The following is a 23,609-nucleotide window of genomic DNA, read 5'->3' as shown; positions in this document are numbered from 1 at the left end:
CCAGCACAGAATTAGTCGTTTGTCATCGTGTCCATATCTCCAAGACTGGCTCCTAGCCTCAGCCCAAGGCCTGACACCTCAGAGGCCTGAAGGAAGGTTGCTTCTAAAGCAACACATACATCAATGTCTTAACCCTCTCCAGGGTGGGAGGGAACTTGTGCTTTGGTGTCTCTGCCCTGTGTCACCTCAGTTCCACCACACAGCTCTCAAACCACCAGTGTCTCTGGTGATGAATGGCTGGCTAAAATCTATGGCTACCAAGGCATCCTGAGGCCACACAGGAAGAAATGAGTAGATGTCTAAGTGTAGGCATTTCTGGGCAAGCATAAATGTGAGCCCACGACTCGGGGCACTGGGTATCACCTGGACATCCCTCAGAGCAGCTCTGCCTCTCTGAGAACCACCCAGGCACACCCCCACCCAGCACCATCCACCTCAACAGGGTCCCTGGCCCACCACTGATCCTCTGGCCGGGGCCTCTTTAGAGGGGTGGGGGTTAAGCCATGTTCTTGCCTTCCAAGGGCCACCAACTTGATATCAGGGTACCTGGTCTCAGGTAGGGTCAAGGCTGGAAAGGACCTGACCCCATGAAGGCCAGTCCCTAGAGCTAGAGCATACTTTCTGTGGTCCCTGTTCCCCTTCCTGTTCTCAGCCTCACCACCCCCATCCTGGCCTGTTACCTGCTTCTCTCTCATCTTCCTTTCTCCCTCTGCCTCACCTCCTACCATCCCTTTAGCCCTCTGCCTCTGGCTCCATCACTGTCCCTCTGACCTGTGACCTTTCATTGTCCTAGTCACTTTCTCCTTCTCTGGCTTCTAGGTCACAACGCACAGGAACCCACGGCTGTATTTTTAGCCGCCACTCTCAGTCCGCTAAGCCTCTAGATCCCACATAACCCCTAGCCCGGGCTGAGTTAGGGGTCCTGGTAGACCCGGTCCTCCACTAGAGGGGATTCAGGGGGTAACTGCTTAGGTCCTCGCCCCCATTTTTCACCCAGCATCTGGGATTGGGCCGCACTGACAGGTGATCTTCATCGCAGAAGGCTAGTGCCTAGGGCTGGGTGATCCTGGGGGCAGAGCTGACATTGCTGGGCACACAAGTCCCGAGCTCAGCCTGGAACACAATGGAAGCTAGATGGCAGTGGGGGAGGGCTAGAGAGGAGGGCTCCAGAAGAGGAATTAGGTCAATGATGTGGGTGGGTGGGCCGGAGGAGAGGATAGCAACTACCACGGAGCTTCCTCCTGGCTCCAGCAGCATCTCCACACTTCCCTTCCCTGTCCCCTCCCCCTGGTCCTGGGAGATTTCGCCCAGTATCAACACCCCCCCGTGTCCCCCACCTCAGGCATGGCCACAGGGGTGGGGGTGGGATGGGGGGAGGCCAGCCTCAGCTGTCTGAAGGATGGAGGGGCTGGGGAAGCAGGGCTAGGTGCCCAGACGGCCGCGTGTGTGGGAGGGGATGTCCTCAGATGCCCTCCACCCGGCAGTCCCCGCTCTGACGTGTGTGCCCCCCCTCTCCCCGCCCGGATTAGTGGCAGCTTGGCCTGACTCTCCGGGGCTCCTTCCCCCGCCCTGCCTGCTGCCCACCCCTGGGCAGGGGGCTACTCTGCCTGAGGGGCACTGTGCTTGCCCAGGTAAGGGGCTCTGGGGTGGAGAAAGGGCAGCTGGCTGTGAGAGAGGCTATGCCTGTCAGCACGAGTGTGTGTGTCAGCATGTGTCTCGGTGCGTGAGGGGTCGTGGCGGGCTAGGGCTGGACCCACGTGAGTCTGGGGGTGCTAGTCAGCTTGCTAGGTCCATGGTCTGGTTTTGTGACCACTGAGTGGGTGGCTTCCCCACCCCCCTGTGTTTGTGTGTGTCCTCAGTTCTGCTCCGTCCTCAGGCACAGCACAGTCAGCTACAAGGACTCTGGCCTGTGGCATAGGCTCTAATGCAAAGACGGGGAATGTGGTGGGGTACGGGTGCTACTTCTCCCCACCTCTATCTCGTTACCCCTAAACATTCCAAAAGATAGCCCTGAGAGCTCTGGTCTAGTCCAGGCAATATAATCTGACAGGCAGATATGGCAGCTGGAGGTGTGGGGTGGGCACCTATTCAGTTGCCCTGAGACAGTCCCGATTACCTCAGGGGAAGACAGCCACAGGCCCTTGGGACTCTGGACAACCCAAGCTTCCACTCTGGCCTCTTCCAGGCCTCAAGCCACAGGACTTTCCCCAAAACAACGACTCTCCCACAGGCCTCCTTTACGGTAGGCCAGAGGGCTTAGACTGGGACCACAGGCATGTCCCAGCCCACCACCTTGCCCAGGAGCCCGGCTGGGAGCTAGAAGCCAGGCTAGAGCCTTGGGCTCCAGTCCCTTTTAGACCCTCCTCATTCATCTCCCATAACACACTAGGGTCAGGCCATCCCCAAGAAAGTGAATAAGAAAAGGGGTATGAAAAACTCAGTCAAGTAAACAATCCCTTCCAGCCTGCCTGACCAGACTTGGCCTCTGAAGGTGAGGAGTTAGAAAGACCTATGTCAACAAGAACCAAGTCTGTTCAGTTTCGGCTGTTCCGACCTCCTCTCCCAAGTACCCATCCTGTCCTCAACAGTTGATGAAAAGCTCCTTGCCTTCACTCTTGTCTGTTGAGAGAAAGACCTTGGGCTCTTCATGGTACACCTCCCCCCTTTTCAGAGATGGTGGTGTAACTTGGGGCCTGGTTGTGGCCACCAAAATTTATCCCTTCTGCAAAGATGGGGAAGTAGGTGGTATTGTTTCTGTTTCAGACTGGGACTGGACTGAAGAGGCAGAGGAGTAGAGGGGCAGGAGGTGGGTGCCTTTAGGGAAGGGAAGCACCCGTTGGGCGTGTGGGTTTCTGTGTGTGTCTGTCTGAATCTGTCTGTTTGTGTGTGTGCTCTGGAACCACCCCCGCAGAAGAGCAGGGATGCTTCCTCGGGTGGAGGGTGCCCTGTTTGCCCATTTCCTCTCCTACTCGCTGTTCCCTCCCAGGAGCCACTCCCATGGGCTCCTCTCCAGGCTGGGCCTGGGAGCACCAGGAACATTGAGGATGGGGCAGCCCAGCAGGCAACCCCGACTGGAGCTTCAGACGGTTGTGCGCTTCTGGCCCCATCATCTCTCTAGACACTTGGTAGAAATCAAGGTCCTTAAACCAAGGAACAGACCAGAAGATGGCAGGCCCTCCCAGATTCCAAAGCTTGGTGTAACCTTGTGCCCCTGAGAGGGATGCTAGGAAGAGGGGCTTGGGCAGGTGAAGATGAAGAATGAGGTAGGGAAGACACCAACCACTGGGGTGTGCCCAGAGCTGAAAAGGACAAGGAGAGAGTGGTCCGCAGGCACGGGCCTGCTGGCGTGGGTCGCAGCACCCATCACTGACCCGTGAGAACCCGACTGCCCCTGCCAGCTCTGGCACTGACCCCTCCCTGCCGCCCCGCCCTAGCACCCCGGGGGGCACCCCGCCTCACAGTGGCCTGGTCCGGCCCCTCCCGCCCTTTGCTCCAGTTCCCGGGCTTGGCACCTATAGTGGGGGTGCTGCCCGCCTGCCAGGCTCCGGGCCGGGCCCACGGGAGGGTGGGGCGGCTGGGAAGCTGGCACACTGCCCCAGGGGAGCCTCTCTCGGCAGGCGCCCGGGTGCCGCGGGGGGAGGGGGGAACAAAGGGCTCATTCTCCCCGTGCGCAGCCGGTGGCATCGCCGGGGCGTTGGCGGAAGCCCCCGGGGCTAGAAGGGGGCAGGCCCAGGCGGGGCCGCCGAATCACGGGCTCCTGTTTCCCGCAGGGTGCTGGAGGAGGAAACCGGCGGAGCAGCTTCCCCACTCTCAGTTGCGCGTCTGGCGATGGCGATCAGAGGTCCTGCTGCGCTCTCCGCTGCGCTCTCCCTCCATTAGCCGCTCTGCGCGGTGCTGCGCCCTCGCTGGTGCCTCGCTCCTGGCTCACGGGATCGGCCCCCCACTTCCAGGCACGACCCCCTTCCCCGGCCCCTCGGCCTTTCCCCCCACTCAGCCATCTCCGACCCGGGGCGCGCGTTCCCCCCGGCCCGGTTCCTTCTCTCCCTCCGGGGACACCCGCTCCCTAGCCCCGGTTCGACCCTCCCCAAAGCGCAGCACGGAGTCTCGGCGTCCCATGGCGCAACCCACAGCTTTGGCCCAGAAGCTGGTGCGGCCCATCCGTGCCGTGTGCCGCATCCTGCAAATCCCGGAGTCCGACCCCTCCAACCTGCGGCCCTAGAGCGCCCCCGACGCCCGGGGGAAAAGAGAGCGCGAGCGCGCTGAGCAGAAAGAGGGAGAAAGCCCCGAAGCCGGCCCATGGGGAGCGAGTGCCCAGCGCCGGCCAGCACGACCGCCGCCCACACCGCGCCCGGCCTGTGAAGCCCAGGTAAGCGCCGAGAGAGGGCGCCTTCTGGGGGATTTATGAGCCCATCCCAAGGTGCAGGCGAGGGTGAAGTGCCGGTGCCACTCTAGGCTGGACCTCACTTCTTAACATCAAAAAGTTAGGATGCCCAACTAAGGGGGCTGGACCGCGCATGGGCTACAGCTCCAAAAATTTCTGGAGCCTCCGCCACGGCTCCCGTATATCCATCCTTCTTGGGGCTTTCTCAGGCCGGCCAAGGGGACTGCTCCTGGAGAGTGCAGCCAATCTGGTGCCACCTGTCATCCTGGTCCCTCGCATTCAATTTTCCCTCGCTTGCGTATCGCTGGGGCCCAGCCTGCTTTCCCCGCCTCCTTCCCTCCCCCCTCCGGGCTGTAGTTAGCAGCGGTGCCCTGCACTATCGTTCGGTTTGGGCAGCTCGACCCACCCTAGTCTGAAACCTTCTCACATGCTAGTTTATTCCTCCTCTTGGGAGCCGAAATCCCCAGCAGTTGTCCTGGTCCTCTGTTGGAGATGCCAAGAAACTAGAGCCCAAGAAGGGGCAGAGTCAGGCAGCCCAGGTGTAAGGAGAGACACCAGCCAGTAGCCCTGGCTAGCTGCCCTGCCCAGTGACTCCAGCCTGCCAGGCCTGAACATCCTCATCTTGCAAGCCTGGTGGAGCTGGAGATGGGGGTGGGAAAGCAGCATCCCCAAAACCATAGACTGAAGTTTAGAAAGAGTCTTCTGTGCCCCGAGTCCCACTTTTACACAAGGGTACGCTGAAGCCCAGAGGAGAAAATGATCCGCTGAACGTCCACATAGCAGGTGACTCAGGGTCAGAGCCAGGATTCAGCCTCACTGGCCTCCACTTGAGTCCTACTAAGCTAACCTTTTGCAGTCATACTTCCTGTCCATTTCCAAGACTTGTAACCAGATTCCTAGCTCCATAAGGTAGAACCTTTCACCCCAGAAGTGACAACCTTCTCTTGAATTTGTACCCCCAAATTCAGTTAGGGGTCAGAACTTAGGAAAAGGTCTCAATTTCCTGCCATGAAGCAGAATTCTTTGGCCACATGTGGAAGGCTGCATTGTACCCTTCTGTGGCCTGGCACTTGCTTTACTGGTTTGAGCCACTTTGGTATTCCCAGGGTGGTGCCCATGGTAAGGTACGTGGGGCATGTGCCTAAAGAGTTCCTGCTTTGTCCTTGTACTCCAGGATCCCCCCTGGGAAAGCCCCATGAGGGCAGGAGAGTGATGGAGAGTATGCCCAGCTTCCTGAAGGACTCCCCAGCCTGGGAGAAGACAGCCCCTGAGAACGGCATTGTGGGACAGGAGCCCGGTACCCCACCACAGGATGGCTTGCGCCATGGGGCACTGTGTCTAGGAGAACCTGCTCCCTTCTGGAGGGGTGTCCTGAGCACTCCGGACTCCTGGCTCCCTCCTGGCTTCCCCCGAGGCCCCAAGGACACGCTCTCACTGGTGGAGGGCGAGGGTCCTCGGAATGGGGAAAGGAAGGCCAGCTGGCTGGGCAGCAAGGAAGGACTGCTCTGGAAGGAAGCTATGCTGGCCCATCCACTGGCGTTCTGTGGACCAACGTGCCCACCTCGCTATGGCCCCCTGGTACCTGAGCATAGTGGTGGTCATCCCAAGAGTGACCCTGTGGCCTTCCGGCCCTTGCACTGCCCTTTCTTGCTGGAGACCAAGATTCTAGAGCGAGCTCCTTTCTGGGTCCCCACCTGCTTGCCCCCCTACCTAATGTCCAGCCTGCCCCCAGAGCGTCCGTATGACTGGCGTTTGGCCTCTCACCCCTGGGTGTACTCTGGAGGTCAGCCAAAAGTGCCCTCTGCCTTCAGCTTAGGCAGCAAGGTGAGTGATGGACTGCAATGGGTGCATGGAGTTCAGTTGTCCCTAGCTGTAAAGACAAACCCAAACACTGGGCAGCTCCAGCTCCTCGGCCCTTCCCTGCCCTGCCCTTGGGCCTCCGTAGCCATTGACTCACCCATAGTTCACCCAGGATCAGGCTGCAGAAACTGCCGATGGAATGTGTGCCCTTATCCTGAGGGCAAAGAGTGGGTGAGATGTGCAGTCCTCATGGCCTGTTTCTGGGACTCCTTCCTGACAGGCTACCCCGCATGCCTAGAATGAAATTTTTAAGTGTTTGGAGGTCAAAAATGGGCATCATAGTGCATGCCTATGAGGCAGAAAGATTGTGAGTTCCAGGCTAGTCTGGACTACAGAGAAAGATCCTGTCTCCAAAACCAGAACAAGCGAAAGCCCATGAGGATCAAAGCAGAATTCTCTAGTAGATCCTGATGTCCTTTTGCCATGCCAAGTGTTTACCCTTCAGCCTCTGGATACTGGAGGAATCTAAGAAAGCTTGGGGGAAGATCAAGGGGAATCCCAGGGTAGTAGAGGAGCCACCTGGGGAGGTGCCACTTCCCTGCCAGTCCATAAGCTCTCCATTAACTCCCCATAGCTGTAGTTTCGGCTGCTGTCAGTCCTGCTTGCCCTATTCAATGCTGAGGACCCACGTTAGCATTAACTTAACCCTTTTGCCTTTTTTTCAGGGCTTTTACCACAAGGATCCGAACATCCTCAGACCAGCAAAAGAGCCCTTGGCAGCCTCAGAGCCTGGGTTGTTGGGCTTGGCCCCTGGTGGGCATCTCCAGCGAGCTTGTGAGGCAGAAGGTCCCTCGCTTCACCAGAGAGATGGGGAAACAGGCACTGGCAGGCAGCAGAACCTTTGCCCACTTTTCTTGGGGTACCCAGATAGTGTTCCTCGAACCCCCTGGCCCTCTTGTCCCCCAGGCCTAGTTCACACTCTCAGCAACATTTGGTCTGGTCCAGGGAGCAGCAGCCTTGGGTATCAGCTGGAACCACCAGTCACACCAAGATGCCCATCTCCTGGAGCTCCCACTCCTCTGGGGGACTGCTGCTCATCCCACCTACCTGCCAGAGAAGGGGATCTTGGCCCTTGTAGGAAATGCCAGGATAGCCCAGAGGGAGGTACCAGTGGGCCAGGTGAATCTAGTGAAGAAAGGAACAAGGCTGACTCCAGGTCCTGTCCCCCAAGCCATCACACCAAGCTAAAAAAGACCTGGCTCACACGCCACTCAGAACAGTTTGAGTGCCCAGGTGGCTGTCCGGGGAAGGAAGAGAGTCCAGCTACTAGGATCCGGGCACTCAAGAGGGCAGGCAGTCCAGAAGTTCAGGGAGCAGCAAGGGGCCCAGCTCCCAAACGCCCATCCCACCCTTTCCCAGGCACTGGGAAGCAGGGGGCCAGGGCTTGGCAGGAGGTACCAGACACATCCTCAGGGAGCAAGGCGGAGGCAGAGCAACAAGAGGGGCAGAGAGGTAAGAGGGTGACTGGCTGCAGGGGTCCTGCTGAAGAAGGGGCAACAGGGCTGGGTCTTTGCAAGGGACTAGAGTCCATAAGTTTTTGTGATGGGTCATACTAAGATGGCAGGGTGCCTTCCTGAGCCTCCTAGTTCCTAATATTGCCGCCACCACAGCTTTCTAGCCGGTGGTTTCCATCCCTGCCTCTTGGTGAGTTGTTGTTGGCAATTCAGTGGCATGGTCTGGAGCAAGGGTTCCGAAAACAGGATCTGCTTCCTGATATGCCAATCAGTAGCTGTGACCTGAAGAAAGTTACTTCGCCTGAAAGCCTTAGTTCCCTCATCCATAGTGGGAGTAAAGACGGTCCCCACCTTATCAAGTCTACAGAAAGGATTAAACGGCTCATCAGGACACTGAAGATCTCATGGCATCTCGTAAACAACACCTCGTCAATGCCGTGGTTATTCGTGCCACAAATCCTAGTTTGGGCATTACCTCTCCTGAAGGACCACTGTCAGCCTCTCTTAGCCAGCTGCTCTTGGAGACTCAGTTTGGACTTGCCAGCATGACAACCTTCTGGGTGCATCATGGACTCCTGCTGCACTGTCCCCTTCACAGAGGGTTCCAGCAATCCTTGAGCCAGATTGGTTTCTGCAGGCTCACCTCATTCTCAGCCTCCTGGACTGCTGAACCCAGAGAATTGTCTCTGTGGCCTGACCCCAAGGCCCCTGCACCTGGTGTGGGTCTGTCTGCACCCTCACAGGCTTCAGTCTGGGCTGGGATGTTGTTGGCCCCTCTGCCGTCTTGGGTTACAGCACCTGTGTTCTGTGTTGAAACTCTGGCCTTCTCATTTTCCGGTGCCCTCCATCTGCCCATCTGTCTGCGTTGGAACCATCTTCTCAGGGTGTCTCATGGCCACTGAGCCTTTAGGCAACCTATCCAGAGTGTATACTGTCTGGATTCTGGACGTGTACCAGGACCATGCTCAGGCTGCCCAGAGCTTTGAGTTGAACATGCCCAGCAACCTCTCAGCCTCTGTTCCTGCCAGGGCTCTCTCCAGCTACTGTTCAGCCCTGTGTGTATGAAACTTATACCTGCCTGGTTCTCTTTTGGGTTCTGATTTAGTCCTCACAAATCTGGGCAGCAGGGGCTGAATTGGTTGCATGTGGGCAGGGTGGGTGCTAATTCAGGGCTTTGGCTAACACAAGCCTCAGGAACCAGACTCCCTAAAGCAGCTGTATTGTCCCCTCAGGACCCCAAGATGGCAGGATTAACCTCCAGGAATCCAGGCTTCGGGATACATCTTGCCAGGCTCACTTAGCAGGTATCACTCAGTGCCAAAGCTGTGCCCAGGCAACTGGAGAGGCAGGAGTTCTGACCAGCCACTCCCAGAAATCACAGAGGTGAGTGTTGCTTCTGTCTATCGCATCCAGCGACACCCCACCCCCCACTCTCCCGCATGGGCTCCCCCCTCAAGCCCTTTTCCCTCATCTCCTCTCCAGGCTGCCTCTGGAAGAGAAGCAGTTGGAGGAGGAGGGCTCCTCTGCCAGCTTCGAGGATGGCGGAGGGTCAGACCCAGAAGCTCCCCTCAACAAGGGCCTGGCCAAGCATCTGCTTAGTGGTTTGGGTGACCGACTCTGCCGCCTGCTGAGGAGGGAGCGGGAGGCCCTTGCCTGGGCACAGCGTGAAGGTGAGCTGACCTCCCTTGTGGGCCTGCTCCTGCATGTCCCTCCCAAGCCATGTTTACCAGAGCTTCAGGGTTCCCAGGTCTACTCAGGAGAGTTCCGTCCTTCTTTATCCTTATTCCTAACTTGGACTCTTAGTCAACTCTGAGGTTTCTGGGTCTGGGTGGGGGAGCCTCCTGAGAAATCTGGAAACTTGGTTCAGTTCAGTTCTCTGAGAACAATGGGCTTGTAGGGAAACAGCCAGTATAAACGTCTTAAGAGCCTGGAAGGGGATGGCGCTCCAGAGAGGTGAAGGGCAGGGAAAGCCTCCAGAGGGATGAGGCTTGTGGGCCTAGAGAGCTGATGGGATTCAGGCTGAGGGTAGAGACTCAGCATTCCTCAGATCCAGGGCACCCCTCTGTAACTCTTTCTAGCAATAGTATAATCTTTGTAAACCTCAGCCCTGGACCCACAAGTTATTCCTTGCTTGGAGGTCTCCAGGGTCCCCGTCTTACTCCAGAGAGGGCAGCCCCTAGTTAGTTCAGTCATAGGCCAGCTCCTCTAGGGTCCTGCCACTCCCAACCTGGATTCCTGGCATACATGCCACCCGTCGTCCTTCCCTTCCCGGATCACCAAGCTTGTCTGTCCCCTGGGGCCTTGGCACTAGCTGTTCCCTCAATCTGGAATGCCCTGATCATCCCTTGCAACCTGGTGGATAAGGACTTACTCACCCTTTGGGGCCACTTGTGAAGTTCCCCTGCCACGTCACCCCCATCTTTCCATGGTCTTTCCAGCCAGGATCCCTGTAGTCATCGGTGCCTGTGGGTTGTCTCCCTGAGTGGGATGTGAACTCTAGGAGGGCAAGACCTATTCCTGAGGAACTCTGACCTATTCCTGAGAAAGTTTCCTGGGCCCACTTGGGATGCCTTGAATGTGTGTGCTCTGGGGCCTTTTCCACCTACCAAGTCTGAACCTTGGCTCTTTAAAAAAAAAAAATCTACTCCTTTAGGTAAGGGTAGGCATGGCTTCTCACAGTTTCTCCTTTTAATCCACCAAGTCCCCTAGAGGAAAGACCACCCGAGTAGCAGCTATGCCTTTCCACTTCTGATAGCAGTGGGGCTGCGGGGTGTGTGTGTGGGGGGGTGGATGGAAAAATATGCTGGAAGTGGTGTGGATTAGTAATACAGGCACACTGGGGGAAATCCCTGGGGCAAGACTGGAGGTGGGGCTGGCCGCGACTGTCCTGGGAGTGTGCTGGAGAGGATGGCTACTGCCAGACAAGTGTGTTGAGTAAAGTATAAGGAATGGCCACAGAGCCCAGCTCCCTTCTTCTAGTGTCTTCGGTAGGAATTGCTCGGTGCCTCTCCTGTGTTACTTCCTGTATGCCAGGGCCACAGCTCAACCTTCCTAATGCTGAAACCCTATGATGCAGTTCTTCACGTTGTGGGGACCCCCAGCCATACACTGGTTTCTACATCATAACTGTGATTTTGCTACTGTTATGAATCGTAATGTAAATATCTGATATTCAGATGGTCGTTTGACCCCAGAGGGGTGACAGACACGCAGGTTGACACACACTGCTGTATGTGGTCGTCCCAAGAGGACAGTGTACTTGAGCCCTCTGACCCTGTTCTGTGGTCAACAGGCCAGGGGCCAGCCATGACAGAGGACAGCCTGGGCATTCCACACTGCTGCAGCCGTTGCAACCATGGACTCTTTAACACCCACTGGAGATGTCCCCGCTGCAGCCACCGGCTGTGTGTAGCCTGTGGTCGCATAGCTGGAGCTGGGAAAACCAAGGAGAAATCAGGTGAGGAAAAGCAGATTGGCTTTTTTAGATTTGTTTTATACGTGTGAGTATTTTGTCTGCATGTTTGGGTATGTACCACGTGTGTGTCTGCTGCCTGTTGAGGTCAGAAGAGGGGGGGTCAGAGCCCCTGAAACCAGAGTTATAGGCAGTTGTGAATTGCCACGTACATGCTAGGAACTGGACCTGGGTCAAATGCTCCTAACCACTGAACGTCCCCCCCCTTTTATATTTTCATTTTTTGAGACAGGATTTCTCTGTGTAACAGCCCTGGTTGTCTTGGATCTTGCTTTGTAGACCAGGCTGGCCTCGAACTCACAGAGATTCACCTGTCTCTGCCTCCCAAGTGCTGGGATTAAAGGCGTACACCACCTCTGCCTGGCTTCCAGCCCCTTTCTTACCCACTCTTTAAAGAAGTCGAGTACCTGAGCACCGAGGGGATGAATCCAGTCAGTTCTGATCAAGCAAACACGAGGACCTAAGTTCAGATCCTGCATTAAGTCTGAGCATGGTGTTTTAGCACTGGAGGATCAGAGGAAGGCAGATTCCTGGAGCTCATTGGCCAGCCAGCCTGGCTGAATTAATGAATTCCAGGTTCAGTAAGAGATCTGGCCTCAAAGGATAAGGCGGACGCATACGTGCATGCATGTGTATGCACGCACACACATGCGCATGCATACAGAAGTCAGGCACCTACTGGATGCGTCTCACTTGGATCGGCTGCCGCGTTAGCACAGTGACATGGGTGTGATTTTCTTCATTTTCCACATAAGAATGACTCAGAGAGGATCAATGACCCATCTGAGGTCCCAAAGCAAGTCAGTGTTATAGCCAGGATTTTAGACTCGGGTCTTCTGATTCAGTTCCAGCCTTTCAGTTTTCACTCCGTTGGCTCAATTTGACCACCTCTGGTCTTGGAGTTTCCCAGTGCTCCAGTAGACATGGCGAAAAGAGTTCTAGAACCAGATACATTTTTATATGACCATCCTGGGATCTTCTATTAAAGATATTTATTTATTTATTTATTTATTGACCTATTTATTTATTTGTGTGTGTATGCACATACATATGCATACGCGTGCCACAGCATGTGTGTGACAGTCAGAGGACATCTTTTGGGAATCCGTTCTCTCCTTCCACTATGTGAGTCTTGGGACTCAAACTCAGGTCCTTAGACTTGGCTGCACATACCTCTACCTGCTGAGCCATCTCACAGGCCCCCACCTTAGGATCCTGCAAAGCAGCCCAGCATATGCATTCCAAAACCTCTGCATTACAAAAGCAAAGAATTCTATGTTGTTCCATATGCCCAAGCTTCCCAGCAAGCACTTGTTTGGCTTGCTGAACTCCTGATTTAAATATCATGTACTTGGCCTCCTTCCTTGACCTTAACCTGTGGTTACCTTGCTTTCTGGACCTGCAGCTCCTCTCTTCCTACCCCACAGGCTCTCGGGAGCAGCACACACAGGAGTGTGCCCAGGAGGCTGGGCATGCTGCCTGTTCCCTGATTCTGACCCAGTTCGTCTCCAGCCAGGGTGAGCCATTGTGGAGGGGCGGGGCATGCAGTGGGTGGGTCCCGAGGGAGACAGTCATACTGTCTCCTTGTTCCTGACTCTGGTGACATGGCCTCCTGGTTGGTGAGACCAGGCCGCTCTATCTCTATCCTTCTTCTACACACTCAGCGCTGGCAGAACTGAGCACTGTGATGCACCAAGTCTGGGCCAAGTTTGACATCCGGGGGCACTGCTTCTGCCAAGCTGATGCCCGTGTGTGGGCCCCAGGGGATGGGGGTCAGCAGGTAAGAACCAGGGCATGGTCCAAGTGCCATCTGCCAACCCCAGTACTGAGCAGTGTACGTGTACATGACTGACCTTGGGGTGGGGGGTTGACCTTCCTCTGTTGGTGGGGATGAAGGAGGACATAGAAGCTGGTGGAATAAGCTATTTCCTACCTTTCGAGGAAGCAGGATCCTGATGTTGACTTTAGCTTGCACCTTTTCCCTCCATCCCCTACCGCAAGTCTTCTCTCCCTGCTTCCTAGAGTCCTGCCTTCTCAGTCAGCCCTTCTTACTTTACCTTATCATCACCACCCTAGCCGTGGGTGCTTTCGGGTTCAGTGTCAGCTCACCTTCTGAGTAGCCCTGGCACCCCACTCGGGGCAGCCACTTTATGTGTACTGAGAAAAAAATTTTTTTGAACTTCATGATTCTGTGATAAAAGTTATTCACTTGAAAAAGAGTTAATTATGGACATTTACACTTTTAACATATTTATTTATTTATTTGTATGGGGGGGGCACAGTGTATGCCAAGACGCACACATGGAGGTCAGAGGACAAGTCGTGAGGGCTGGCTCTTTCCTTTCTCCTGTGTGGGTTCTGGTGATTGAACTTAGGCTTGGAAGGTGCCCTGCTGAGCCATCTTGCTGACCCTATAAGAGTATTTTATGAACTGGGCATGGTTGTGCGTGTCTTAGAAGGTAGAAGCGGAAGAAACAGGAGTGTGAGACTAGCCTAGTCAACACAGGAAGACTGTCTCATAAAAACCAAAAGTTGGATGTAGCCAGGTGCCAGAGGGCTTCCCTGGCATGTTTAAAGCCCGGGATTGCATCCTGAGCATGGGAAAGCAAAAGGTACATGTTATTGTGTAGAGTTTATTTTTTCAAAGGTAAGGTCTTTCATCCCAGGTTAGCTGAGCTTTGCCTTGGTAGCCAAAGTACAAAGATTACAGATGTATGCCACTCCATCTGGCTGAGAAGTACATTTTATATGCCAGAGACTGCCATATATCCATTATATAAAAGTCAGAAAATATAAACAAGTATAAGTAAGAAAATAATGCTGACTTCTTAAGTTGCCATTACTATTTTGACTTTTCCCAGTTATCTGTCTTTGTATTTATTTGTGCCTGTTTTAACACACTGTTTAGACCATACCCTATGGAGAACTACATCCCAGTTTTCTTTTCTCTACTGGCGCTACATACTGTAACATTTCTATTAGCGCTACATACTGTAACATTTCTATTAGCGCTACATACTGTAACATTTCTATTAGCGCTACATACTGTAACATTTCTATTAGCGCTACATACTGTAACATTTCTATTAGCGCTACATACTGTAACATTTCTATTAGTGCTACATACTGTAACATGTAGTTGCAAACAACTTTAAGACTTGTCAGAAATCATTGTTAATTCTTGGACATTGAATTCAGTTGTGTCTGCCAGTTTTAAAATCTCTTTTTGGGTTTGGGTTGGTGGTTGATGGGTTCAACAGAAAGAACCAACAGAGAAAACTCCCCCAGCTCCACAACCTTCCTGCAATGGAGATTCCAATAGGACCAAGGACATCAAAGAGGGTGAGTGGCTGGGTCTGCATACCCGTTGGGGGGGGGGGGTGCAGGAGGGTAATGTGGGAAAGAAAAGTCTCCAGAAGAAACATGGCAATACTTTGGCAATAAGCTCCCCTCCTCGTGATCAAGAATCCCCATCTCTCACCTCAAGATGGGTGCCCCGACTCCTTCAGCAAGACCTTCTATTATTTATTTATGCACTGGTTCATTTATTGCATGTGTGTGATGATGTCGGGTGTCCTGCTCTGTCACTTTCTCTCTTACTCCCTTGAGATAGGGTCTCTTTCTGAACCTGAAGCTAGCTTGGTGGCCAACAAGCCTCAGCAGTGGTCCCCTGTCTCTGAGCCAACCCCTCTCCAATCCAAGAACTGTGGAGGCAGGCATGACCACACCCATTTTTGTTTTTTGTTTGTTTTGCCATGGGTGTTGGGGAGTTGAACTTAGATTCTTTTTTTTTAAATATTTATTTATTTTATGTATATGAGTGACCTGTCTTCAGGCACACTGGAAGGAGGAATCAGATCCCATTACAGATGGGTGTGAGCCGCCACTTGTTTTCTGGGAACTTCCAGGACCTCTGGAAGAACAGCTACTGCTCTTAACCTCTGAGCCATTTCTCCAGCCCCTGAACTTAGATTCTTTTTTTTTTTTTGGTTTTTCAAGACAGGGTTTCTCTGTAGCTTTGGTGCCTGTCCCGGAACTAGCTCTTGTAGACCAGGCTGGCCTCGAACTCCCAGAGATCCGCCTGCCTCTGCCTCTCGAGTGCTGGGATTAAAGGCGTGCGCCACCACCGCCCGGCTGAATTTAGATTCTTGTGCTTACATACAAATGCTGTGTGCTTACGTGCTGAGCTGTCTCCCAGGCCAAGACTTCCATTCTATACCACTCTCTTAGAGGCTCTGTAACTTCTTTTAGGAAGGCAGTGGTGGGATGATACCCAGACAGAGCAGAGTAAGTAAAGTTGGGGTGCTACTGAGGAGAGAGCAGGCGTGGCCAGGGGGTGCGAGGATTCTTTTTGAGGTAAAGACTAAAGGCCAAGCAGAAAGTCGCTCACCATTTTCTTCTTCCACAGAGACCCCAGACTCCACTGAGACCCCAGCAGAGGACCGTGCTAGCCGATCACCCCTCCCTTGTCCCTCTCTTTGTGAACTGCTGGCGTCTACGGCTGTCAAGCTCTGTCTGGGGCATGAGCGGATTCACATGGCCTTTGCCCCTGTCACCCCAGCTCTGCCCAGTGTGAGCAAGGGCTCAGAGGGAGGTCTAAGGGCCTGAGGACCAGAGGCTGGGTGGCCATCCCTCTGTGACTGAGTAGGTCCTGAGCCTTCCTGCCCCTTCATCCCTGCCTCCCCATAGGATGACCGCATCACCAACATCCTGGACAGCATCATTGCGCAGGTAGTAGAACGGAAGATTCAAGAGAAAGCCCTAGGGCCGGGCCTTCGAGCAGGACCAGGCTTACGCAAGGGCCTGAGCTTGCCCCTGTCACCGGTCCGAACCCGGCTGTCTCCTCCTGGGGCTTTGCTGTGGCTGCAGGAGCCCAGGCCTCGGCAAGGCTTTCACCTCTTCCAGGAACACTGGCGGCAGGGCCAGGTAAGCTGGCCTGCCTCTCCCTTCCCAGTGCTATGGCCTCACCTGCTTCGCAGGGTCCTGGTTCTCAGGCTCAGGGTGTCCTGGTGTTCAGAGGGAGCAGCAAGGTTGGTCTCTCCCCAGCCCTTCCCCCATGGTTCTGGTGTTGTCACAACACACCCCGGCCCGGTTGCCATGGGCTCCCCCACCAATCTTGTGTTCTTCTTTTTTCTTCCCTACAGCCTGTGTTAGTGTCGGGCATCCAGAAGACACTGAGAGGTAGCCTGTGGGGAATGGAAGCTCTTGGGACACTCGGTGGCCAGGTGCAGACACTGACTGCCCTAGGGCCTCCCCAGCCCACAAGCCTGGACAGCACAGCATTCTGGGAGGGATTTTCTCACCCTGAGAGTAAGTATTCCTGACACGGGATGGAGGGAACTGGGAGCGTGTCCTTGAGGGGTCAGGTATCAAGAGAGCCCTAGAGTGGCTTTGGAGGCAGCTGGAAATTGAACTTAGGTATGGCTGCCATGGGGACAGGAAGGAGTCTCTGGGCCAAAAGTTTCCACCTTGGGTGCCTGACGCACATCTTTTCTCTTAGCACGTCCAAAGTTAGATGAGGGCTCTGTCCTCCTGTTACACCGAACCCTGGGGGACAAGGACGCTAGCAGGTATGTACGGTACCAAAGACTAGTGCTGTCTCCCTACCTAACCCCACCCTTAATGTCCAGGCCCTCTGAATGGAAGTCTAGCTAGAGCAGGGATGGAAGGACTCTCTTTGGGGGAGTGATAGAAATTCCTGGAGGGATGGATTTTGCCCTCTGGATGTTACCCCAGCCATGGGAAGGTATTATGGGTCTCAGGTATCTAAATTGGACTTACTATGCATGATTGCCCCTCCCAACTCCTATCCCTAGGGTGGAAAACCTTGCGTCCAGCCTTCCTCTCCCAGAGTACTGTGCACACCAAGGGAAACTCAACCTAGCTTCCTACCTCCCCCTGGGCCTCACCCTGCATCCACTGGAGCCTCAGCTCTGGGCAGCCTATGGTGAGTGCCCTTCCACTCCTTACCTCTGCCTTACCTAACATCTTAGGGCACGTGAGAACCTGTGCCTAGGTTTGGGGGCTGAGAAATGTCTCTTATTTAATTCCCTACTGTCCTCACTCTGCCTCCACACAGGTGTGAGCCCACACCGTGGACACCTGGGGACCAAGAACCTATGTGTAGAGGTGTCTGACCTAATCAGTATCCTGGTACACGCCGAGGCACAGCTGCCTGCCTGGCACCGAGCACAGAAAGGTAAGTGTTTGGGCTGGAGACACCAGCAAGTCAAACTGTCAGTCAGCCGCAGTGTGTGCCTCCTCCGACCCTGGGCTCACCCGAGCCTTCTTTCTCCTACAGATATCCTCTCAGGCCTGGAAGGGGAGGGAGTCTGGTCTCCAGGTAGCCAGACCAGCACTGTGTGGCACGTGTTCCGGGCCCAGGATGCCCAGCGCATCCGTCGCTTTCTCCAGATGGTGAGGAGGGAGGGGACCCCAGAGCCTCCCCCTTGTCCCTGCATAACTGATAGGTTCACTCCCATCTCCTGTGATCGCACAGCTTACCCTAGTCCTGGAGGTGAGTTAGGTAGCCAGGTGCAGAGAGAGCAGGCCAGAAGTCTGATTTTCTGGTGGGGCTAAGAGAAAGGAGAGGATCTAGCAGGGGAGTCAGAATCTCATGGGGGATGAGACAATAACTGTAGGATGGGCATTACGTTAAGGGCTTGAGACATTGTCTTGGTTAATGGGTATTCTTCTTTTCCTCACTCCTGAGCTAGGCAGGGACAGCTATTTTCCCATTTTATGGATGGGAAGACTGAGACTTGGTGGTAACCCTGGGGTCTGAACTTGCATTTATTCCAACTCTAGGTTACTACCCTGTTTTCCTCCTAGAAACAGGAAGTCCCTCTCCCCTACCTGGGCTCCAAGGTTAAGAGTCTGGCAAGCAGCTTCTCCCTTTCCTATAGTTCATACTGGAGACCCTTAGGGGAGGCACTAGCCATGAAGAGGGCTGAGGGAGGAAGGTGGGCACACATGCCTACCGGGATAGGTACGTAGTGGTAGAGGTTGGGAGAGAAAAGGGCAGAAAACTCCAGAACAGGGGCGGTGGGAGGCCAGGGTTAATAAGGATATAGGAGGTGGGATATGGTAGTTCTGAGACAGAGGATCATGAGTTTGAGACCAGCCTAAGCTATATAATGAGACTCTGTCTCAAAAATAAATAAATGAGCTAAGCATGGTGGTGTATGTTTATAATCCCAATACTTGAGAGGTAGAAACAGGAGGATCAGAAGCTCAGAGTCATCCTCAGTCCACAAGGTTAGTCTGAAGCCAGCCTGGCCTACAAGAGACCCCTGACTAAAACTTCCCCCAACTAACCACCACCAAAAATAATAATACTTAGTAAAATAAATAAATGATTAAGGCGGACCTGGTGGTTTCAAAGTCTAGCTGAGTCCCAGCTGTCCTAGAGAAAAGACCAAGTGCCACCCTGCTAAGATACACACAAACATGCAGGGGTCGATTGGTGTTGTCCACACACACATCTGCAGATGCACACCCAGATGTTGTGACACACAGAGGGGAGCTGACAAGAGCACCATCATGAACAGATGACTTTGTCAGCTCTGGGTGTGGCTGGCAGTCCCGTATGGGCCAGTGGGGTGACTCATGGGGAGGTCTGAGGGGCACTTTCTCACTGGGTAGCCTGTTACTACCATAGCCCCAGGATGGACTTGAGTCTTTGGAACCAATCTTTGGCATCCCCCAGGGACCCCTCTAGGGGATGTGGTTCACAAGCCTCCCAACCCCACCCCACCCCTGCCATCACCCTCTCAATCCAGGGACAACGGCTGAGGTCCTAGCTGGAGAGGGTGGGTTTAGCCAGTGGCCAGTTGGAGCATGATGCCGGTGCTCACCTCTGCAAGTGTTCTCTGGGCACCTCTTCCGGCCTCCGCATGTCCCTGCCTGCCCACGGAGCTCTGACTCCGCCTGGGCTGGTGATGGCTCCCATAGCTGTGCCTGCTGCAGGGGCCTCAGCCTGTCCACCCACTGCCAAGTCAGGACTTTTGTGTGGTCCTGCCTTTCCTGGATCCTGGACCGTCTCCCTGAGGAAGCTACAGTTTATCCACAATTTGGTTTATAATGCAGGCTGTTTACAAAAACTTAAGAATTCCTTGTTGATACAGTTATGAATGAGGCTTGTGCAGGACATCTTCCTGGGTTTCGGAGAAAGGGGACCACTGAGAAGACAAGTGGTCAGGCCAGTGTCACAAAGGCTATGAAAGACACATCCTAGGAAAAGCAGGGATTTGAACCCCTCCTCCCCAGCTTGAGTGTCTTTTTCCTAAGCTCCTTCCAGCCTAACCTGGACCTACCCCCATCCTTTACTACCAACCTCACTCTCTCCCTCCTCTTTCCTCTTCCACTTGCCCTTTAAGACAGCTTCAGCATCCTATTGCACTTGGTCCCCCAGAGAAACCACACCCCTTCCTCTGTTGAATCCCTGCCTTCATTCCCATAAGTATTCATATTGTTCCTCTTCTTTAAGGTGTGCCCAGCTGGAGCAGGGACCTTGGAACCCGGGGCCCCAGGTAGCTGCTACTTGGATGCAGGGTTGCGTCGCCGTCTAAGAGAGGAGTGGGGTGTGAGCTGCTGGACTCTGCTGCAAGCCCCTGGAGAGGCGGTGCTTGTGCCTGCTGGGGCACCCCATCAGGTGCTTCCCTGGTGCTACTACACCCTGGTGGGCGGGACTTAGCAGAAGACCAGAAGTAGTGAGGGCACCATATCAGAGACATGATCGCACAGCATTCTCTACCTGACAGAAAGTTAGGCAGGACAGGAAGCCTTGGAGATGGCAAAGTGAGGATCTTGAAAGCTATGTGGAACTCTTTCTACAGATCTGATTTAAGCCAACTTACTTGGTACTCCAGCATCCCTCAGATCTTATTCCGGCCAAGCTGTTGGGGATGTCTTGTCCTGTAACCATGGCTACTGCTTCCTGAAAGTTGGGTGGTGAAGGGTGAAGTAGACTTCTGTGATCAGAGGAATAGGGGAAGTATGGCTTGAGCCTCAGTTTACCCTCTTGCCCTTGTCCCCCATGGTACAGGTGCAAAGCCTGGTGAGCACAATCAGCGTCACCCAGCATTTTCTGTCTCCTGAGACCTCTGCCCTCTCTGCTCAGCTCTGCCACCAGGGAACCAGCCTGCCCCCTGACCACCGTATGCTTTATGCCCAGGTGAGTGTGCCGCCATCCTAGTCTTGAGGCACGGCCTCAGCAAGCAGGGCAGATCTATCTGAACTGAGCGGGCCTCTAGCCTGTGTCGGATAAAGGTGTCCTTGGGAAGGGCGGGGAGTAGAACAGGAGGGTAGGAGCTGGAACAGGATTGAAAATACTGTGCCATTTCTTCTTCTTTTTTTCTAGATGGATCGGGCTGTGTTCCAAGCAGTGAAGGTGGCTGTGGGGACATTACAGGAAGCTAAATAGGGGATCCTGGTACCTGGAGGGGTGGTGGGCACGTAACCGAGTGCTCAGGCTGTGCATAATTTGAACAAGGAATGGTATGGGGGAACTTAGAGGGTGTGGTCCATTCCATCGACACCACTTTAGTCAGAACCTTGTTCCTCACCTTGGCCCTGGCCCTAAAGGGATCTGCTGTAGTGCCATTGAAGTGTGCACCTGCTCCACGCCTCCCTCTCCTTGGTATTAGGTTCATACTGGGGGTAAATGACTCCTTCCAACCCCTGTACTCCACCCCAGGGGATGAACACCCTTCCTTGGGGAAGCTCGGGAATTGTTTTGGCTTAATCAACACTTCCTTCTGTTGCCTCGTCCTGTGTTGTCCCAGGCCCCCAGCTACGCTAGAGCTTGCCTTCATCCACATGGAGATCCTGGACAGCCCTTCCGACTCTAGGTCTGCTAGATGGGGGGGAGGGGAAGGCATAGAACTCTTCTTCCCCTTACGGAAGAGCTGTGAAGCTGGTAAGGAGATGGCCTCCTTTAATGGCCCAGGCTGGCTGGAGGCCATGACATGGGCAGTGCCACTGTGGCCCTGCTTCTACCTCTCGGCTTCCCAGTCTGTATTAAAATCCATCGTTTGGTGACTGCTGCCAGCGTAGACTGACCTGACTCTGCCGGCCACAAGGGCAAACCCAGAAATCTGCTCTGGAGCAGAGGCCAGTGGACAGAGTGAATAGGGACAGGGGACCTAGTGATAGAGACCTCAAATACCACTGCCAGATCTTTGGGAGGTCTGGACCCCTGGAGCTCTCTGGGGACTGAAGATGTTCCTGACGGACACCGGGAAAGTCAGAGTTCTAGGGTGCAGCACTGAGAAGGCCTCCCTGGGTGGCATCAGCCTGTGGAGAATTCGTATCCCCCTGCCTCTGTCCCACCTATCCTGTGTGCTCTGACCTGGAGAGACAGGAGAGCCCTTGCTCAGTCCAGCTACTCTTGGTGTCCAGGTCCCCCCGAGACAGAGCTTCACTGCCTCAGACAGCTGACCCCCAACCCCATGGCCCTTTTGGTAACGCTTTGCTCTCTACCTCTTTCCCCTGTGTATCTCAACCGCACAAATGCACCAGCTCTTGTTATACTTAACTGTTCCTGCTGTGGTTTGGGGATTTTTTTTTAATTAAATAAACATTTTTATTATAAATATAACATCTGTTCGGAGAATTTAGAAAACAACAAGTCACCCACAATCCTCTCTTGCCTGACGTAAGCGATGCTAGATTTTGCTGTGTTTCCTTCTAGCATTTTCTTCAGGGAGTCTTGCTTTCTTTCTTTTAAGCTGTGTTATAGCTGGGTGTGATGGAACACACCTGTAAATCCAGTACTAGGGGAGATGGAGATGCAAGAGGATCAGAAGTTCAAGGCCAGCCTTGGCTACATTGGGATTCTGAGACCAACTTGAGATTTCATGAGATCCCATCTAAGAAAAAAAAAGGTTAGGTTTTTTCCATTTTCTTTCTTTCTTCCTTTCTTTCTTTTCTTTTTTTGATTCAAAGGAGTGGGGAACTCTAGAGAACGGCCATGTTTTACTGTGTCCTTTTTATTTCATTTAGACCATCTCATTTAATCCCTGATGCTATTTTGAGGTACAGACAGTCTATTTCCATCTTACAGAAGAAACAGGCAGTTTGGGGCTAAATAAGTCACCCAAGGTTACCCAGCCTTTTTAGTGCCAGAATGGGATTTGAACCAAGTTTGCTGACTCAAGACACCTCGCTGACGTTCTAGTTTTAGCGCTTCACGGAGTTTAAAGACAAGCTTTTCTGCTCCTCCATCCTCATGACTCTAGCGCGGATCGCGTTCCAAGTGGCATGTTCTTACTTAACGCTTTACCTTCTCTAGCCTTGTCCTAATGTCACCCTAAGCCCCGACTACAGGATTTCCTGGGAAAGGTGTAGCCCTGAGCTTTGTGAATTGGGGTGAAATGGCAGAGGCACCCTTCCCCCACCATCACAGCTCCCTGGAGGGCGGATTTGTCTGGCCCTTACAAACAGCAGCTGGACCAGCACTCATTTATTCTAGGATTGGACCAAGAATAGAGCTAGCCCAAACAGTATCTGACCCTGAGACGTAGGCCGGGGGCCCTTGGTTGGCACTGCTCCCAGCAGAGGTCCTGGGGCCTCTGCTTATGTCATGGTCCGTGGCTCCTGGTCAGCCTTCAGCTCCGGTACTTGTCTGAGATCCACCATGACACCAGCTAAAAAGTTGGAAGTGAGCTCAGGGGTGTATCTCCATTCATTGGCTGCTTGTCCCTTTTTCTTATAAAATTTCCCTACATTTTATCTTGAAATAATTACAATTTTACAGTCAAGTTGCAAATATAGCACATAGCATGGTGTGGTAGCATATCCCTTTAATCTCAGCACTTGAGAGGTGGTGCTTTGAGTTCAAGGCCAGCCAGGGTCAAATAGTGAGACCCTGCCTCTAAAAAAATAAACAAAACCCTCAGAAAACAAAAACAGATATAGCACATAAAGCTTTTAGTTACTGGCTGTTATTATTTCTGCGGGGTTGGAAAGGAAACACGAGACACGTGGGGTCCCACGTGGGTAAACTTTAATGGCGGGGGTGGCGGGGGGGGGACAACAGGTAAGGGACGGGAGTGAAGAGACGAAAGGAGAAGAGGGAGGCGGGTTGAGACGCCCCGTTTTTAAGGGGGCTCCAGGTGTCTGGGAGAAAATGTCCTGCGCATGCGTGGCTTCCCATTGGACTGCTGGGGTTTGTGGTTCAGAGAAATCCTGGGTGGCAGTGGTGCACGCCTTTAATCCCAGCATTTGAGAGGCAGAGACAGATGGATCTCAATGAGTTAGAGGCCAGCCTGGTCTACAAAGCGACTTCCAGGATAGCAGAGCTGTTACAGGGAGAAACCCTGCCTTGAAAAGCCAAACAAAAGCTTCCATTTCCTTTACCTCGTGTCCCCTAGTGGGAATATCTTATACAAGGTTGGTGCTTTTATCATTACCAAGGCCATAACATTACTATGATCCTATC

At 53.7% G+C, this 23,609-nt stretch overlaps 2 protein-coding genes across 4 annotated transcripts; both read left to right on the top strand.

The window, feature by feature from the left end:
• Positions 1–1,527: 1,527 nt before the first annotated feature.
• Hrurf (HR upstream open reading frame) lies at positions 1,528–4,278 on the top strand. Of its 2 annotated transcripts, none has more exons than XM_057786422.1 (2): positions 1,528–1,631; positions 3,771–4,278. In XM_057786422.1, the coding sequence occupies exon 2, from the start codon at positions 4,115–4,117 to the stop codon at positions 4,217–4,219; it is 105 nt and encodes a 34-aa protein (XP_057642405.1). In that variant the 5' UTR covers positions 1,528–1,631; positions 3,771–4,114; the 3' UTR covers positions 4,220–4,278. The 2 variants fall into 2 exon arrangements, with proteins under 2 accessions (XP_057642405.1, XP_057642404.1); XM_057786421.1 differs by lacking the exon at positions 1,528–1,631 and adding an exon at positions 3,156–3,263 and having other exon boundaries at positions 3,771–4,096.
• Hr (HR lysine demethylase and nuclear receptor corepressor) lies at positions 4,250–21,747 on the top strand. 2 transcript variants are annotated; one of them, XM_057786420.1, is made up of 19 exons: positions 4,250–4,366; positions 5,556–6,205; positions 6,907–7,693; positions 8,928–9,078; positions 9,178–9,365; positions 10,988–11,152; positions 12,595–12,684; positions 12,832–12,947; positions 14,428–14,509; positions 15,576–15,739; positions 15,857–16,093; positions 16,312–16,477; positions 16,668–16,737; positions 16,984–17,114; positions 17,247–17,366; positions 17,469–17,584; positions 19,656–19,820; positions 20,214–20,342; positions 20,529–21,747. In XM_057786420.1, exons 2-19 carry the CDS (start codon positions 5,594–5,596, stop codon positions 20,589–20,591), a joined length of 3,552 nt encoding a protein of 1,183 aa, XP_057642403.1. In that variant the 5' UTR covers positions 4,250–4,366; positions 5,556–5,593; the 3' UTR covers positions 20,592–21,747. The 2 variants fall into 2 exon arrangements, with proteins under 2 accessions (XP_057642403.1, XP_057642402.1); XM_057786419.1 differs by lacking the exon at positions 4,250–4,366 and having other exon boundaries at positions 5,545–6,205.
• Positions 21,748–23,609: the final 1,862 nt, after the last annotated feature.

This window comes from Chionomys nivalis, chromosome 12 (assembly GCF_950005125.1).
Source record: "Chionomys nivalis chromosome 12, mChiNiv1.1, whole genome shotgun sequence".
Taxonomy (NCBI): Eukaryota; Metazoa; Chordata; class Mammalia; order Rodentia; family Cricetidae; genus Chionomys; species Chionomys nivalis.
The sequence above is the reverse complement of the archived record's forward strand: the minus strand, read 5'-3'. Positions and strand labels throughout refer to the sequence as shown.

Coding starts and splice junctions, on each gene's coding strand:
- Hr (XM_057786420.1), top strand. CDS start 5,594: ATGGAGAGTATGCCCAGCTTCCTGAAGGACTCCCCAGCCTGGGAGAAG. Junction 12,948..14,427: donor CAGGGGATGGGGGTCAGCAG/GTAAGAACCAGG, acceptor TGGGTTCAACAG/AAAGAACCAACAGAGAAAAC. Junction 16,094..16,311: donor AACACTGGCGGCAGGGCCAG/GTAAGCTGGCCT, acceptor TCTTCCCTACAG/CCTGTGTTAGTGTCGGGCAT.